General features: G+C 39.9%; 1 protein-coding gene across 1 annotated transcript in view; it reads left to right on the top strand.

The window, feature by feature from the left end:
- The window catches only part of LOC115936549 (uncharacterized), a 541,924-nt gene that overhangs the window by 349,105 nt on the left and 175,274 nt on the right, over window positions 1-17,545 (top strand). Inside the window, exon 5 of the mRNA XM_081825587.1 lies at window positions 10,461-10,554. Within this exon, the coding sequence (XP_081681713.1) occupies window positions 10,461-10,490 (30 nt within the window). The 3' untranslated portion in view covers window positions 10,491-10,554. The remainder of the gene's footprint in view (window positions 1-10,460; window positions 10,555-17,545) is intronic.

The following is a 17,545-nucleotide window of genomic DNA, read 5'->3' as shown; positions in this document are numbered from 1 at the left end:
GGATGATACATCTTAATTTAGGATATTTGGTGCTGAGTCCTTGGCCTTTTATTATATACTTGTTCAAAATATAGGCTTCAAATAATGACTCTGTATTTCTACTCTCTCCAGATACTATATTAGATTGAGAGATTCCTAAGCCCAGGAACTTTATCCTAAGCTTCCTTGTATTACCCACCAAGTCTAACACAGTATGTAGCTCGGAGTAAGAGCCCTGTTTTTATTATTTTGATAATTTTTTCTGTCCCTTCCTCTCCAGTTGAGCAAGGCTGTTTATGGCAGTTTTCTACTCTTCATCTTCCTCCATACCATGGAGGTTTCGGTATACTAGGTGTTACAGAGCCCGTGAAGCCTTAAGCAATGGGGTTATTTAACACAGCAGTAAACCAAATATGTGATCCTTGCCACAACTCTTGTTTTTTAGATGGAAGAAAGGACAGAGATTATTTTGGACAGATATTTGTCCTGGGTCATTTGTGGGCTCTTTATGGATTACTCATGGGCGGGCATGCTGATAAAATTGGAAGACTGTAAAAAATTCTCACAGCCATTCAGTTGAAGCCAATGTAAGAATCATTGATTTTGAGCAACTTTGGCTGCATTACTGGGGGGAAACAGTCCATAAAGTTATGCTTAATAGGGAGTGTTCTACCATATGAATGAAACTGTGGATGAAAAATTCAAATTCACTGGGCCAGACTCCTTCCACATGTTCTTATGTGGCCTCAGTACAAAATGCTCTTTTTTTTTATCACCTGTTCATCTCACCTTTGCATGCAAATTCAAGAGTGAACTGGCTTCATTCTCTCCAGAAGGAACTATTTCCAATGAAAATACAGCCGCAAAAGAAAACCCTTGCAGAGGAATTTCCTTCCAGTGGGAAGACTCAAACCTCCACTCTACTAGATAGTTTTTTCACTAATTCTGTGGAAAGTCCCTTCTCTTATTTAGAAGAAAGTTCCTTTGGCATAATCCCCCTATAGCTGTTTTCAGAGTTATCTTGTGATTTATTATTAACGTTATTAACAGGTTATTTCAGACAGCCTGGGCTGGAGTCCACAAGAGTGAAACTTACCCTTTCTTATCCATCTGTCTGCAAAAAAATCTCTCCTGGCTTTTTTCCCCTGTAAGTTGTGACTTTCCTCAACTCTTGCATTTGATTTGATGTGTTCCGTGACCTGTGTACAAGGAATGTTTTTTTTAGTTGGAAATGAGCTGATGTTTTGGTGATCACTTACACATGTTACTGCTTTCCCTTTGTTTCTCTGCCTATTCCCTTCTAAAAGCCCACAAAGGATAAGGTGAATTGTTTTTGAACCAGGTGAGAATTGAACTTTGAACTAATTTTTTTAAATGGACAGGTTTTTCTAGTGAAGGGTTTTGATGTTTTTTGCTTTTGAATTTTGCTCTTTTGAATGTCTTTCTAAAACCCAGGTGTTGTTTAAAATTAGTAGAGGGCATTTGAACTGTATAACTATAAAAACAAACTATTATCATCCAGTGAGTTCCATATATTTTTAAACACATCAAATCGTAACTACTTGCGACTGGTTGGTGCCTTTTAAATTTGCCCTGTAATGGGAAGAATTTCGTGCTATTGCCCAGCATGAATTACTGAGGGAATCTCAAATAAGGAAATCTCCTTCCATTTAAATTGGTCTGAACATCAGAGAAGGGACTGCCATATTTCAGGTCAATCTTTGTGGTAGCTGCTGAAGAGGGCAAAAGTTCCTTCATGATGTGGGACTGGGGCAGAGATTGTTGCAGAAAGCATGGGCTCCTTAATTTCCTGAGTCTAAGAGAACCCAGGAGATCCTTCATGGGTACCAGTTTCTTCACTTTTCCCATAAAATCGGTGTCCTCATCTTTCTTGCTCTACATGGTCACTTTTTATGTTCTCATTCACCCCATACCTTCACAGTCAAGAGGCAAAAGCTTCCCCAAGCTGAGTCTCCAGCCAGTCCTCTCTCTGGAGCTGTCTCTCCAACTCCTTACTGCATAATTCCCCTTGGTTATACCATCAGTACTTCAAAATTAATATGTTTACAGAGGAAATCATCAGCTCCTTTACTAGAACTTCAACCACCAGAGATGAGGGCGTTCCATTCAAGGCAGCGTGGTGTGGCCATCACAGGGATGCTTAGTGGATGGATGGTGACTGTCCTCGAACTCACTTCCAGTGGCTACTGGTGGGCAAGGAGACTTCATCTAAGAAGATAGGGTTAGCTATGATTTTGATGAGCCTTGCTTATAATTCTGGATTCCACTCTACAGGGAATGGGGAATCACTGAAAATCTCTCATTAGAGCAGCTCCTAAAAAATAGTATCACATGTTTCTGCCTCCCATGTCAATTAACTTTTGGGCTTTAATGGTGTCATGGATGACCTCAGTCTCTTCCTCTGTATTCTCTACAAGTCTGTCAAGACCAGTAAGTGTGCCTGCTGTTGTCAGATTTTCTATGAGTGGGCTGAAAAGGTCCAAGATGTGAACATGAATCCTTTCCACAATAGAAACCTGAATACCAGCTGATCTGGCTCCCTGCCTCTTTCTGAAATCTCTGCTGAAATGAGATAATCCAGTTCCAGTTGCAGGACATCAGGCCAGTCTGACACAGCTGTTTCTTAGCCAGTTGTGCTGCACAAACTTGTACCTAGGAAGGTATTTTTCACAGATTTCCTGATTTATGGTTGCACCTTAATACTAGTCATCTCAGTAGATAATAAGGTCTGATTTCTTGTATGATCCACATATTAATGAAGCAAAGGTCCTAAGACTAGGGCTCAAGCTGGACACTCACAGGTGATAATTTAGGTGATTCTAGAGAGTTGGCAGCCCAGACAGGCAACTCATAGGAGATGGCGTCAAAGCATCTTTTCTTCGTCATCTGGTAAGAAAATGTAGCACAAGTTAGAGAAAGCATCCCCACCCAAGACCATCATCTATCCCAGTACATGTTAATGCAGGGCAAAAGAGGTTCACGACCACACTGGGTGTGGACGGCATGGAGCATCCACAGCCAGGAAGAGTAGTTTCTGACTGGTGTGTGCTGAGCACACAAAAATTACTCAGGAACTACTTCATTCAACAACTATTAATTTAGCACCTACTATATACCAGACACTCTTCTAGAGTCCAGCTTACACCAGGGAACAAGCAGACAAAAATCTCATGCTCATGGAATATATATCCTATTGCTAAGAAGGGATTTGAGACCTGGGGAAAAGTTGGGTTGGAGATTTTTGCTTAGTTTTCTTACTCAGATCAAATTCCTGAATTATACATCTATGCTCTAGTATTAAAACTAACAAAGTACACACACACACACACACGCAGATACACACCTATATATGTATATATATAATTAACACCCCTCATCCCACATGTATTTCTTCGAGTGAGAAGGTATTCTCTCAGATGGTGTCACAGTTGAAAAGAAAAGCAGATGGTGCTTCTAGAGGAGGCAGCTTGCTTGCTGAAATGTCATGGATATACAGAAATAAAACCGAAAATGAAAGGCAAAAAAAAAAAAAATTCTCATTTGAATAATGAACTGTCTCATGTTTCCTCAGAGCCACACAGCTCAGATAATGAAAAGAAACACTCCCAGGCCCTTTGTTCTGTGTTTATAACAAAATTCAAACCACATGTCTGTCATGTTACAAGCCACTCTGGATAATTTCTTGAAGAAGAATAATCGGTGTTTGATGGCACCACTTGGAAAATCCAGAAGGTACCCCAGAGAAGCTGGCACTCGGAGTAAACTATCCAAGGGGTAACTTGTGCAGCAGTGATACACTGAGCATTGCACTGAACTTTAAAACAATTGCTCACACACAAAAGAAAACTAATGACTGAACCCGCTCTCCACCCCAGCTTCCTGTCACTGTTCATTTTTCAGTGTTCCCCCTAGTTGAAGGAAGCCCTCAGGACTCATGGCAGCAGAGAGTTCAAAATGATGCCTATGAAGCTTTTATAATTATTATTATGTTAAATACATAATTTGGTTGCTTTGTTCTGTGACTAGATGTGCTTATTTCGGCTTCATAATAGTTGCCAGATTCTGCTGCATGATTTGTGTCCTGCAGTGAAATGCACAGACCACAAGTTTGCTTTTCCTCACTGGCTATTACACCAGCACTGTGCACACCAACAATGCCCATCATTGTCTCTTGGGAGCTTTGTGCAGCCCTAAAGTGACAAAAGGGAATAACTGCAGACAAATCAACAGAATGTAATTACAGGTAAGGAGTTTGGCTTTGCTTTCTCTAAAGGTCTCTGAGGCCTAGGATACGTTTTGACTCAACAACCAATTGAACTGGTTTTAGGATCAGTTGTTTACCTAAAGCCATTACCTCCAGATTTCACATGAGCCCAGAGACTCACCTGCAAAGCCTGCCCAAAGTTTACTGTCTTCCCAGCTACCTTGGTAATCCTTCAAGAAAGATAAAGTGAGAGATATCCGAGATGTGACCTTTAGCACTGTCGGATGGACTAGAACCCCAGCGACGTGGAAGAAGACTGACCATTGCATAACCTGCCCTGAGTGCCCTCCCACCCTGGGCTCCCTCCTCCCAAAGCTGCTTCTGGGAACAAAGCAATTTGCCATAACAAATCTCCTTAGGTCTGAACGGACAGAGGAGACACTTCTTTTACAGAGAAGGTGAGATACCCTAAAAGCGATGTGGCCAGCAAGAAAAGAGCTTCGGCAAATCGAGAGACTTGTTTTCCCTTAACAGTTATTTAATTAAATAGTGAGAGGCCAATTACTAGGAATTGAAAACAAGTCAGGAGCTGTAGAAATTCTTTGATTGTAACTTCCCTTGCCCAGACTTTGCTTAAGAAAGAAAACTCTCGTCAGTTAGAGTCAGCAAATGATGGCTGCACTAAGGTTCTCAAAAAGAGCAGATGAATCAAAATCAACAGGAAGCAGCCAGGAGCAGTGCATTGCAGTCTAACAAATCCTGATTTTAAAAATCAGGCCTCCATCCTATATAGTGGAGAAATCAGACAACACATTGACCAGGTGGTCACAATTAAAGTGATCAAAGAAAGGCAGACGGACCTTGGGTGCCTCTGGGTGCAATATCCGGAGAAGGACACAACCTCAGCTAGGTAGTCGTCTGACAGGATATGTATAAACTGAATCTAACCGTGAGGAAACATCAGGAAAAAAATTAGGAGCATTTTATTTAAAAGGGACGAGTGAGGCTGAAGTCTTCAAAAATGGCATTGTGATCAAAGTCAATGAAAGGCTGAGGCACTTTTCCAGATTCAAATAAATTAAAGAGACATGAATAACAAATGCAACATGTGATCTTAGACTGGATCCTCTATGGAGGGGGAAATGCTATAAAGAACATTATTGGGCCAATTGGAAAAATTGAAATATTAGTCAGAGATTAAAGTATTCAATGTTAAATGTCCTGAAGTTGATAACTGTACTGTGGTTAGGTAAGAGAAAGTCCTTGTTCTCAGGAGATATGCACTGAAGTATTTAGAAGTAAAGAGACATATATACAGATATGCAGCATATATATACATATATGCAGAGGGGGGTGGGGGGGAGAGAGAGAAAAGAAGAGTAACGGGCAAAATATGAACAGTAGGAGAATCTTGGTGAAGAATATAGGACTGTACTTTGTACTATTTATGCAACTTTATTGTAAGTTTCAAATTATTTCTAAATAGGTGCGTGGTTTTTTTTTAAAGCTTTCAGGATGCATCCCAAGGTGTCCTTTAATAGAAGGCAAATTGGCTCCTCTATTTTTATATTCTAGTTTGTTTCAGAATCTTCACAGATTAAGGGTGATTAAGTGATAAAGGAGAATATACATGGCATCCAGCATTAATTAAAACCTATATAAAAGGTTAAATGAGTCTATTTTTTGATTATGATCATTGGTTAAGAAAGTATTTAAAAGACATTTAGTAAATTTTAAAAAGTGAAATCAATAATTCTAAAATAGAGCATTTAGTGAACATAGATCAGCTTCTAAACTTAAAAAAGGCAGGCTTCCTTCAGCTCCTTGTCCAAGATAGGCGACCTCTCTGGGCCCTGGTTCTATTGCAGTAAAATGGAAATGCTACCTTAAGTTTTTCTAAGGCTCCTTATATGGGATTATATGTATATGTATATGGTATGTATGTGTGTGTGTGTGTGTGTGTGTGTGTATAAAACCTTAACTTCCTCTAAGGCTACCTATATGGGATTATATATATATATATAAAATATATATATATATATCAGTAGGACACTTTTTACTGGAACTGAAAACAAAACTCAAACTAGTTTAAATAGTAAAGGGATCTATTATCTAACAGAAGAGATTGTCCCCACTATAGGACATTGTCTCAGAATAAATGCTGACCTTACTCTTCTCCCTCCTCTCCGTGTCCTCCTGGTGTTCCCCATTGGTTAGAGCCAACTGGGAGCCAGAGGAAAGAGAGCCCATTTACACAGGTTCATACAAGTCAGCCTTTCAGAGCAGAGAGCGGGGCGAGGAAGGTAGCCGATAGACATGGGAGACAGATGGAAGATACCTGCCACAGAGCCGTTTAGGTCTGGTGGATTGATTTAATGGCTCTGTGACATCAAGGATCTAGATCTTTCCATTAATTTGCTGTCCAGAGCTTTGTCTCCATCCCCCCAAATGGAAAAAAACAAAAACACTTTCCTTTCAATCTGATTGTCCAATTGAGGTCTTATGCCCAGCCTTAATCTAGTGACTCATTAGGTGAGTGCAATGCTCTGATTAGCTTAAACCTGGGCTCAGAATCCCTCAGAGACAAGGGAATGGGATTACTATGATGGAATTACACTGTTTAAAAACCATTCCTTTGTTGCTGCGCAAAGGAAGGGTTTGGAATGGAAGTTGTAGAGTTAACTTCAATGTCCTCTATAAATGTAAAACATTTGCCACAATTCCTGGCACTGAGTGGGTGCTTAATAATTTTTTTTTTCTTCCTGTTTAGCAAGGCAGAAAGCACTGTTATTGCTCCTAAACATCCTGGGTATTAAAATGTAATAATTGATTTCTCTTTTCAAAGATTTAACAATCCACATGAAGGAGATGAGGAATGCTAACATAAAAAAAAATATATAACCTAAGACTATCAGTACAAGGTGGTATGTTAAGTACCCAACTAGGAGCACTGATTTGGGGCATTTAGAATAGTGGTTTCTAGGACATGGTCTCTTGTAGATGGGTGGAGAGAGTAAATAATTATAAGGGTTTGGGAATCTAAATGCTCATCAAGCATTAACCATAGGCTTTAGGCTGTAAGGGCAATGAGTAACACATAGTATAATAAATATGCACCCTGAGCGCATGCACATTTGTTGGTGGTAGAACAGCCTCCAGCAAAGAGACTTCCTTTGCAAATGGTCTGGGTGGTCTAGCACTCCTCAGTCCCTATCATGCATAATCATACACCGAGGTTTCCATCAGCCCACAAGCAAGAACATGGCAGCTATCCCCTCCAGCTCTTCATTCCTGGCCGCTCATGACTAGTGCGGTTGCATCCTGGGCTCCACTTCCAATAACATCTCCTACAGAAGTGCTGAGTACTCTTGGGAAGCCATCCACCACCACCTGGGTCTTCCCACAGCAAACCCAGACACTGGTGAGCAAGCCCGTCTCGGGAAGTCCACTCTCCCACTCATGGTCACCCTGTTGGAGTCCCCAGAGCACCCAGAATCTCCCCAAGCCTCTAGCAGCATGATCACCTGTGCGACCAGGCTGGGGAAGCCACGAGGAAGCAGCCTGGCAGTCACTGGGGCAAAGCAAATGTCTGGGGGTCCCTTCCTGAGCCGCAGCCACTAGCCACCATTCTGGTGAGGCACTGGATACATCGGAGTCCTTGATATTAAGCAGGCTGCAGTGAGCAGAGAAGCAGTCGGGTTCTTTTTATACTAAAACACCAAAAAAGAAGCCAAGAGTACCCCACTGTTACTATTCAAGTCACCCCCTGAGCTTTTCTGATGCAACCACCAAAAATAACATAATAAATAATAAGATAAAATCATAAAGCAAAAATAAATACTGGTATTTGTAAAATGTTAGATACAAATTAAAGTATTACTAAATTCATTGTAGCTTTTGCTATTATATACTTCACTTGAAACTAATATTAAGTGAACAACCATTGTCATAATACATCACTGAAATGCTTTTTATGTTTATAAGATATCAAGCTGGAAAAAGTTGAGACCCTCTGATTTGGGGAGTTCTCAAACTGGAAATGGTTGCTACTTCTTTAACCCTCCCCATTCCAGCATGTGTTCCTTGTGTTTTAATGGGAGTCATTCAGGCTACCATAGTCCCCCCCACCCATCCTTGGGAGATTTGTTCCCAGGCCCCCACTGGATGGCTGCACCCACAGGAGGTACTGAACCTCAGATATGTATATATTATATTTCTTCCTACACATAGATACCTATGATAAAGTTTATAAATTAGACACAGTAAGGGATGAACAACAACTAATAGTAAAATAGAACAATTATAACAATATACTGTAATAAAAGTGCTGTGAATGTCGTCTGGCTGTCTCCCAGCATCTTACTGGACTGTACTCACCCTTCTTCTTGTGACGATGTGAGACTACTGACATGCCTCGTGATGTAGCGGTAGGCTACTGCCGAGCTTCTGAGGGTCTGTTAGAAGGAGGATCACGTGTTTCAGAAACACAGTTGACCACGGATAACTGAAACCATGGATAAGGGAAGAGTAGGGCACTTCATTCTCATGGTACTGCTCTGTGCACTGTGTACCTTCTACTGGAACTTGTATTTTTAAAAGTACTGAGGAAAGGGAGATATGACATCTGGAAAGAGAGTCTTCCTCTTTTATAAGCTTCTGTTGCCAGATCCTCCCTGCTTGGCTTCCACTGAGAACACTGGCCTGGGCCTCAGAGTCTCCAGTCTTCTCTCTGGAACCCAGAAGCACTGTGTCAGAACTCTTGGGTTAGAGACTCATCTTGCCGAGGTACTATTTTCCACTGACAAATCAAGAGCTGTGTGTGTGAATTTTCTGAGGAAGAATATCTCTTTTCCCTCATTTCCCACCCTCAAAAGAGCAAGGTTATGTTTTTCCCATAGAGACAATATTCTCTCTATTTTATTCTCTCTAGGGGATCTGGAATTAGACTTTTTTCTAAATCCTAACTCTGTCACTTATTAATCACGTGACCTCAGCCATATTTTGCCCATCTGCAAAAATGGCTTATGTATATAAGGCTATATAAGGTGAAGGATAGGACATTTCATCTTTATACCATCAAATACACATAGTAGGTATTCAGTAAACTGTTGAATGAGTGACAGAAGAATAAATAAATAAATTAAATAAATAAATAAATAAATAAATAAACATCCATGTCCCTATCCATTATCTTATTTAAAGCTGTAGGAATAAAATCTTGAGTGGCAAGTAATAGTTGGAGTGGTCTTGGATGATCTGGAGAAGACATTCTCTTAGACTGGAAACCTCCAGCCATTCCATTGTTGGCATATATTTCAGTTTCTCACGCAGACCCAAGAGGCCATGTACAAGGATGTCCATTGCAGCATTACATGTGTGGCAGAGAGGAGGAGGAACTTGTGATAGATAAATCACCATGACAGTGTGGGGGATACACATCAGGAGTGTAACTGTTAGGGGCGGTGGATTCAATATATGCATAGCAATATGAATATATCTTAAGACTATGGTGCCCTTAAGGGCAAAAGGTAAAACACACAGCAATTTACATACAGGCGCACAGAACAGCAATACTCATTTTGCAAGAAAACTGCAAACAAAAGATGCACAAAAAAAGAACTGGAGAGGGGTGCCTGGGTGGCTCAGTCGGTTAAGTGTCTGCCTTCGGCTCAGGTCATGATCTCAGGGTCCTGGGCTCCCTGCTCAGCGGGGAGTCTGCTTCTCCCTTCCCCCCGACCCCAACTCGTGCTCTCTCTTGCTATCTCTGTCTCTCTCTCAAATAAATAAATAAAATCTTTAAAAAAAGAGCATTGGAGAGATTGACTATGGGATGGAAAGAAATGAAGATAAGGGGAAATGGATAAAGAAGGAGAGAGGAGGGCGCCTGGGTGGCTCAGATGGTTAAGCGTCTGCCTTCGGCTCAGGTCATGATCCCAGCGTCCTGGGATCGAGTCCCACATCGGGCTCCCTGCTCCTTGGGAGCCTGCTTCTCCCTCTGCCTCTCTGTCTCTCATGAATAAATAAATAAAATCTTTAAAAAAAAAAAAAAAGAAAGAAGGAGAGAGGAAAGAAAAGGAAGGAAGGAAGGAAAAAGGAGGGAAGGAAGACAGTTTGCTTGCAACAATGATTCTTATGTTCCATGAACTGAAAGGTATAATTAATTGTCCCTTCTGCAATGAGGTCAGGAAAGAAGAAAGAAAGAAACAGGAAGTAAGCCTGTAGGAAGTAGTTCTCAAACTTGTTTCTAACCCCACAGAGTTCCAGTATCTTTCCATCAGGACCCTGATTCTCCAGCTGCTGCAGGCGTTGAGTGGAGGAAGACAGAGGGTGCCCATTTCTGAAGATACATCCTTAATCTATTTAAACAGGGCTAAGCCTTTCCTTGTGCTGAGTTCAGATGCTTTTTTTTTTTTTTAATTAACTGATTGTTGTTCCCTAAGTTTAAGGCTGTGAGGCATCTGAGTAAGTAGTCATGGAAGCCATTGCCTTTCATTTTTTTACATACTTTTATAGCAGGCACGGTGGAAAAGGGCAAAAATCAGGTTTATTCATCAGATGTGATAAAAACAATTTACCATTCCTTTTTATACAGAAGTAAAAAGTGAATGCAAGAAATTTGTTTGCATTGGTACTTCTTGGGTCCTTCAAACCACCTGACACTGGCAGTAAATATTGGTCGAACTGGTTGGTATCTGTTATAATTACACATATTGTTGCATATAATTTCTTCTTCCATGGAACACCTGGCAAGTGTCCAGAAACTTTTGGTCTGTTATTATACTGTAATATTCTTCAATGCAGAGGAGGACAGGGGTTTTTTTTCCCCCCTTTCCTTTGAAATTATTTCCCATGCCTTTCACAGAACTTGGTAATGTTCCAAAATTTTTCTAATCAATCTAACATTGGAAGTTGTCAGAACAGATCTTCTTCCCTAGAATTTATATGACACTATACATTTAATAACTGTTCTACATAAATCCTTTTTTTCTTTTTGTATTATTTCCTTTGTTTCTTGAGAGTCTTTTTTTGTTCTTTTCAGATTGCTTGAGTTATCTCCAATGTTACAGGCTTTAGTAAAGTAGCTCTAAAATTCCATTTCCAGAAAAATTGAATTGGCAAAATCTTTTTGATAATTTTCTGTCAAGTTACTGGCTTGGGGCTTGTGACTCACTCATTTGAAAAACTCCTAAAAAGAGGGGTGTTAGAACTTTGAGGAGGATTAACTGTTCTGATTGAACTGGTTAGTAAATTCAGTCACCACAACCCACTGAATTCTGATAGCAAGTTTGATGATTATGGGATTGTTTTGTTCTGTTTGTGTATTGAGGGGCTGTCTTAACAAAGTTACCAAAATATAAGAGTTTTCTTTGTTTGGTCATGGTTTCACTTCATTCTAATCCATAATCCTAACACAACCATATTAAACATAAAAATGAAGCTTAAAATTAAACAGTAATAGCAACTCAGTAGGCGAAGGGGTTGCTTCCTCATGTAAAAGGTTTAGAAACTTCTGGTGCTCACAAGTTGGTGTCACTGTCTTCTTTGTTAGCATCACAGACATAAAAATACCACACCGCATGTGCTCCATAATCTCTCTACATCATTGGGCCCCCATTTCTGAAGAAAACCCTCTATCTGGTTTCTGTGGAGTATCAGATTCGGTAATGTGAATAGAAAAATCCTTGTCTACAAATATGGAGAGTAAGGGCTGTTTATGGTGTGTTAAAATCATAGATCACTGTATTGTTATTGTTTGCTGTGTGGTTTTTGGTGGGCCCTGGCTTTCCTTCTTTAATCCTCACCTGCAGTGTGGTGTGGTCTGGGGACCGCTGCGTGCTGCCTCTGGGAGGGCGATTTACATCCCTGCTGCTCAGTGTGGTCTGGGGACCAGCAGCGTGGCACCTGTCGGTTGCTTGTCAGACATGTGAAATCCCAGGCCCCAATCTGCTTTTGAATCGGACTTCCAGATGATCTGTGCCCACGTGAAAGCTTGAAAAGTGTTCTCCTTCATGATCCTCTGACTGGCTTCTTCCAGCGCCCATGTTCCTAACACGACTTCATTTTCTGGGATGAATTTTCTTCTTGTTTATTTGTTTAAAACGATGATAACCCCACCAGCAATACCTTTCTTTATTTCTGTAGACTTCTTTCTCAGTCAAGTTAATTAGATCAGCAAGGTCCATATAAATGCACTCTACCTGAAGTTTTGTCTTTAGAAACTGACCATCTCTAAGATGAAACCTCATTATCGCCTCCGAGCTCACCCCAAACATGTCCGTTAACAGGTGTTAAGGTTATAAAAGCCAAACAATAAAAAGTGAGTCAAGGAAAGAAGGCCTGCAGGAAGGGGGAGCACTTTGGAATGTTCTACCCATTCCCATTTTAGTCCATGGCTCTTTTCACGGGTATTTTAAAGGCCGAAGGATCTGTCTGTTGGAATCTTTGTACAATAGCTCTCCTTTGTTCCTTCCTTGAGGCTAGTTCAGCAGGTCACAAACTAATGTGCTGAAGAATTGCTGTATAGCAATAGTATGCAATAAAATGCATCCTGCCCTTGATGGCCAAATGAGGGAATTTAAGGGCAGTTTTGACTGCATGAAATTTTTATCTTATATAGTCATTTAAAACGTAATCTCTCTATATAATGGGGCTGTATTTTTTTTCTAATGTAAATAACTGAAGTTCCTGAGTATTTGTATCATCTGATCAAATATTCAGGATTACTGTTATTGGGCATCAATATTGCCAATTTTTTTTTAAAGATTTTATTTATTTATTTGACAGAGAGAGAGATAGCGAGAGCAGGAACACAAACAGGGGGAGTGGGAGACGGAGAAGCAGGCTTCCCACTGAGCAGGGAGCCCAATGTGGGGCTCGATCCCTGGGATCCTGACCTGAGCCAAAGGCAGATGATTAACAACTGAGCCACCCAGGCGCCCCAATATTGCCAATTTTTTAAAAATGCATGTGTTACATAGGTAAAATAACTGATAATTCAGAAAAAAAAATACCTCAATGTTAATACTTGATTGTTTGGGCTGGATATAAAAAGAACATTATGTGACAAATTAAAAATGGAAAAACTGGTTATGTATGGGAGCACCTGGGTGATTCAGTCGGTTAAGCATCTGTCTGACTCTCAATCTCAGCTCAGGTCTTGATCTCAGGATCATGATTTCAAGCCTCACATTGGGCTTGAGTGGAGCCTACTTTAAAAAAAAAAAGGAAAAACTGAGTCTTATAGTCACCAGATAAAATGCTATCCTTCTTTCTATAATGTCACCATAGCTGTACGATGACAGTTATGATTTAATTGCCGTGTATTATATTTCAGCATTATATTAACTTAGTGTGTTCCTGGTTATTCTTTCAAGAACATACATTGAAGAGGGGCTCCTGGGTGGCACAGTCAGTTAAGCCTCTGACTTTTGATTTTGGTGCAGGTCATGATCTCAGGATTATGAGAGCAAGCCCCGCTTGAGACTCTCTCGAGACTCTCTCTCCTCCTCCTTCTGCCCCTCCCCCAGCTCTCTCTCTCTTATATAAGTAAATAATCCTTTTTTAAAAAAAAAATATATGCAGAATGGTACGTATGTTTTATGCATTTATTAAAGATCCACCAACCAGGAGGAAGATGTAGGAATGGATGTGTACTGAGCTTACCTTTGGGCTGTTCCTGTCTCATACTATGTGAGGAAAAAATAACTGAACATTAGAGTGTGTGATTGACTAAGAATAGGAGAGACCAGCCAAGTCAGTGCTCACGAGTTTGTAAAAATGTTAGCTATTTTGCAATATGAACCTTTCTGTTAATTTGGGTTTAAGGCTAAATAAGCATTATATAAATATATTGAAGTTAGACTGCTGACAGAGTGGAAATGTTTTGTTTTCTGAAAATACCACAGACTATTTTTGAAATATTTAGACTTTGGCATTGACCAAGTGTATTTTCCAAGTACCTTTCCCCTATTTAAAATATGAATACATATAGTCCACATGTTTCTGATTCATTTGCAACTAATTTATCAAAATTGGCAAGACCTATTTGCTAACCACAAGATCTAAGGAATCAGTTAAAAAAGAAAAAGAAAAAAAAAAGAAAGCCTCTTTAAATCTTCCTTTTGGAACACTCAATTAATCTAGAGGGGATTCAAACTTTGATTATGAGAGTTCATTAAAAACTGAGAATCAGTGTTTCCTTTCACTTGATTTTTTTCTATTTGATCTCCTTTGCCATTCTGAGAGGCCCCCAATCCTCCTTTGCTTGCCTTGCTCTCAAGATAGGTGGGACATGTTCCTTCATAGTATTAGAAATGAGAAATTTCAAAAATATGTATTATGAATATTAATGCTTCCATTCCCCATGGTTCTTATTTTCAAAAAGAAAAAAAAGGTTATTAGAAGTCAACTGTATAATAAATTCACATTTTCTTTGAGTTTCTTTCGTATTTAACTGATGGTGTGTTTCAGTGCAGATTTTCTCTGCTTAAACTTTCTCTAAAACCCAATACCGAAGTTCAGTGTGCATATTAGCAATTAATTAAGTAGTTGAATATCTACACATCGATCTATTAATTAATCAGCTAACAAATATTTCTCACATTATTCAGTCTCCCAAATGTGTGAAGTCATAGGATTTGCCTGGACACTTACTTAATGTACAGAATCCCAGTTCCCTGCTCTGGAAGGAGAGGAATGTGTATGTTTAACCAATGCCCCGAAATGAGGGTCAAAAACCATGGGGGCTCCAAGGGCCACATAATGGAAGAGTAATCTGCATAGGAAACTACCAGATGCTGTCAGGGAGGGGAAAAAGGGGAAGTGGAGTCAAAGAAGCAAAAGAGAACTCCAAGGATGAGGGAAGGGCTTAATAGGACTGAGAGATTGATGTGCCCTTAGTCCCTCCTGATGGCTGGTCCCTGTGCATAAATTTTATCATCTGATCATGTCCAATGCTGACAACCTCACTGTGGTGGAAAGATGCAAGAGTATCTTAACTCAGCCTAGTTCCAGATCAGGCTTCTACTTGTTTCGTCACCCTCAGCAAATCATTTAGCCTCTTGGTATCATAGTGTTGTCATCTACAAAAGCAGGATAGTGTTTCTAGCCACATCTTCTCCTTCACAGGGTTGTTGTGAGTATTGGGTGAAATCATGTGTGGTTATTAAAATGCTGTATCTGTGGGGTGCCTGGGTGGTGCAGTCAGTTGAGCATGTGACTCTTGGTTTCGGCTCAGGTCGTGATCTCCGGGTCCTGAGATCGAGCCCTCCATCGGGCTCTGCACCTAGCACAGAGTCTGCTTGAGATTCTCTCTCCCTCTCCCTCTGCCCCTCCTGCTCATGCTCTCTCTCTCTAAAGTGAATGAATAAATCTTTAAAAATAAAATAAAATGCTGTATCTGCAAAGTGATAATATTTTAAAACTGTCCTGCTAAGCTGCACATATTTACTGAGAAGAGTTTATTATCATCCATAATCACATTTATGAAAGATTAATTCTCATCAGCTTCCTCCCAGAGGGGAGACATATGCTTGAGTGATCACAGGGAATGTCCATGGCAGGGAATACAAAGGTGGGCATCAGAAAGATAATGAGAAGAGGGATGACAACAAAGGACAGGGGATGTTGAAGAGGACACTTGTCCTGGGCCAGATTTACTGGGAACAGAATGGGCCATGAATTCATAGCATTCCAAAGTCCCTGCAATTTGGTGAAAGGAGAGGTGGTCATTTGAACTCAAGTTTTAAAGAAGTTACATTTTAAAGCCACATGCAATAGAATAGGCTCTTTAAGAGAAATAATAGCTTAATTGTTGGCACAATTCCCAGCAGGTTTTCTAGTATTGAATATACATTCTGGAAATAGAAAGGACATTTCATAAAAACTTCCTCTGTAGCTAAACAATGAAGAAGCAAGTGATACAGGTCTCAGCCCTTTGGATGAAAGAATTACTGAACCCAGGGAAGAGAAATATTTCTGACTCTGGGACCTCTAAAATTACCAGTAACATGACTATGAAAAGTGTGTTAAATAAACAAAGGCACCAACATCAGAGACCATAAGTCACCGATTTCCGCATGAAAATATCAAATATTTTACACTTAGTTGGTCAAATGTATGCTCAAATTATGTAAAGAGAGTATGTCTTAATATTTTTCATTTGTCTTGCTCTGCATTTATTATTAATAAAATTCAAAGGAAATGAAGGTGAGAGGTAGGACAAAGTACAGACAAGATGTCTTGGTAGTCAAACTGGTTCTGATTAAGGCAGCTGCTACTAGGGAATTTCCCAGAAAGGGAGTTAAGTCTTCTAGCCTTGGGTATAAGGAGCAGAAGGAATTATTGATGTAGAAATAAGGGAAATACAGAAAAGAAGAATAGAGAGATGCTCTGCCAAGTGGAGGATTATAAAGCGAGCCAAGTTTTCTTCAATTAATTTATTCATTCATAAAACGAATCCACAAAACAATTATTAATTGAGCTCTTTTATGTGCCAGATACATTGCCAGTGCTGGGGAGAAAGCAGGAAGGGATTGGAAGGGGCCCTTGCTCTTATGAAGTTCACAGTGGAGTTGGAAAAGACTTAACATCTAACAAGTAATTAAATGAAGTACCACATGACTGTTTGGATAGACAATGAGGTGTTGGAAAGAGATAAATGGAAACTCAGTTGAGGTTGTGGATACTACATTAGTATCTTTAGCCTCTCCTTTCCCTCAGATTGCTATTTGCCTCAAACAGTATAATTCTGTTCCAGCCTTCTTTTGATTTTAACAAAAAATTTGGAAGGTTTGGGTTGCATGTCAGAAGCTAAAGAAAATCCTTGTCTCAGCAGAGAATCAAGTGCTAGCTTTGGTGGCAGCCAAAGTTAACCTGTCAAACCAAATGGTTTAGGTAAATCACTTTAATTTGTATTATGTTGACAGAATCAAACTACCTTTTTTTGTTGTTGTTTTTTGCTTTTGCTTTACCATTTAGTTTAATCTGGCCTATCATTGACATCATAGCTTACCCTAGCAAAACATCAGTGTTTCCCTTATTTGCTACTGTCTGAAATTCCTCCACAACGATAAGAAAAAGGAGTGATGCCTTGTATCCCACCATGAGAGCTGGAATTAATGTAGCTAAAGAGTCAGAGCTCCATTTGCATGGGCTCTTTCCAAGCACCTTTTTGTATTTTTTATTCTTTATTCTTGAAGAGGGCCCCCAAGTTCTGGATGTACCTTCAAATGAGATTCAAACTAAAAAAGTATATACCCCTGAGAATAAAAAATGTTAACAAAGACATATTCATATCATATCAGTGGTGCATCACAGTGAAAGATATATTTGCAGGCAGGA

The sequence above is a fragment of the Leptonychotes weddellii genome, chromosome 7, assembly GCF_054177405.1.
Source record: "Leptonychotes weddellii isolate Sample4059 chromosome 7, ASM5417740v2, whole genome shotgun sequence".
NCBI lineage: Eukaryota > Metazoa > Chordata > Mammalia > Carnivora > Phocidae > Leptonychotes > Leptonychotes weddellii.
The sequence above is the reverse complement of the archived record's forward strand: the minus strand, read 5'-3'. Positions and strand labels throughout refer to the sequence as shown.